This window comes from Ricinus communis, chromosome 6 (assembly GCF_019578655.1).
Source record: "Ricinus communis isolate WT05 ecotype wild-type chromosome 6, ASM1957865v1, whole genome shotgun sequence".
Classification (NCBI taxonomy): Eukaryota; Viridiplantae; Streptophyta; class Magnoliopsida; order Malpighiales; family Euphorbiaceae; genus Ricinus; species Ricinus communis.
This window is the reverse complement of record NC_063261.1, coordinates 12,299,134-12,300,857: the sequence shown is the minus strand read 5'-3', so window position 1 is coordinate 12,300,857 and position 1,724 is coordinate 12,299,134. Positions and strand designations below refer to the sequence as shown.

Below are 1,724 nucleotides of genomic sequence, written 5' to 3'. Positions count from 1 at the left end.
CAAGGAAACATTAGGTCATGTAGCTCAATTGGAGGCACTTGACTCAAGTCACTATAAGCTAGCATTCATGGCATTTCCTCACCTACGCTATGCTATCCTTCTTCATTGTTAACTAGTAATAACTTTGCTGCATGATCTTCTTGGTTAACACTATGTTGTTCATATGAGGCTCGCAAACTCCTTTGTGTATTTCCTCCATCACTACTTAAGCTTCTACTTTAATCACACATCTTCTATATAGGACTCTCTTATGGTTGATCTAGTTCCTTACTTGAATTTGCAATACATATCTTTCCTTGGCAGTCGCTTCTTCTAGATACTCCCTACTTTCTATGAACTTCTTCAGATTGTAGAACCATGGATTCTCTTATGATCTTATATGAATTTGCATTCTCTGACCCCCTTGATAACAAGTCGTGCCTGATTTCACGATCACCAAAGGCATCATTGATAGCCATGAGGGGTTGACCCACATTGACGATAGAGTAGCTAACGCAGTCGCCATCTGATTCTCATCTCGAGGCAAGTGTATAAAGGAAAGCTTGGAGAAGTTGCATACTGAAGTTCTAAGATAATTAACATATGGCTTCAACCTCCCTTCTTTTACTTTCCATTTCTTGAGGGCTTGTTGGATTACCATCATGGAGCCCTTGCGGACCATCAAATTCTTAGCTCTTGCTACCATAGTTGCTTCTAATCCAAATAAATATACTTCATACTTCGTCATGTTATTGGTTACTTTAAAGTCTAATCTCTTTGCAATTAGCAGCATCTCCCCTTTTGGAATGATCAGAACTACTCCTAACCCTGCCCCTCTTGCATTCACGGCTCCATTAAAGTACATATTCCACTCCTGAATCTTGATTGCCCTTAGATTCTCATCAGGAAATTCTAGATCCCAAAGGTTGTCTCCTTCGATTTCATTTCGGGCTAAAAACTCAGCTGTAGTCTTACCCTTGACTACCTTCATAGTGATGTACTCAATGTCAAATTTTGTTAGGAGTACTAACCATCTAGCTAGCTTTCCTGTAAGAGATGGAGCTTCAACTAAGTACTTCAGAGGGTCTATTTTTAGAATTGCTTGCACCTTGTAAGACTGAAAGTAGTGCCTCAACTTCTTTATAGCCCATATCAAGGCTAGGTATGTCTTTTCTGCGAGGTTATACTTCGACTTGTAAGATAATAACTTCTTACTGAGATAATGGACCGTATGCTCAACATCATTAGGTCCACACTGTGCTACCATTGTCCCTATAGCTTCCTCCTCCAAGGCTGAGTATAAGATCAATAGCTTGCCATCATTTGGTGGCTTGAGTATCAATGGCTTCATAAGATACTCCTTAATTATGTCGAAGGCCTTTTGACAATATTCATCCCACACAACATGCTGATGTTTTCTTAAAAGCTTAAAGATAGGATCACAAACCATTGCGAAATTGGAAATAAACCTGCTGATGTATTGCAAGCGTCCTAGGAAACCTTTGACCTTTTTTTTTGTCTTCAGCTGACGACATCTCTTGAGTAGACTTGAGCTTGTCTAGATCGATCTCTATGCCCCACTGACTGACTATGTGCCCTAACAATGTCCCTAATATAATTCTGACCATGCTCTTATTTGAGTTGAGTCTTAGTTTATACGTTTTCACTCATCCTAAAAACTTACCAAGAGCCTAAAAGTGCCCTTTTCTTGTTTAGGCTTTACCATTATGTCATCAATATACACC

General features: G+C 39.4%; 1 protein-coding gene across 1 annotated transcript; it reads right to left on the bottom strand.

Annotated features, from left to right (window-relative positions):
* Positions 1-367: 367 nt before the first annotated feature.
* LOC107260803 lies at positions 368-1,429 on the bottom strand. Its single transcript, XM_048375281.1, has one exon. It carries the CDS (start codon positions 1,427-1,429, stop codon positions 368-370), a length of 1,062 nt encoding a protein of 353 aa, XP_048231238.1.
* Between the last annotated feature and the right edge of the window lie 295 nt (positions 1,430-1,724).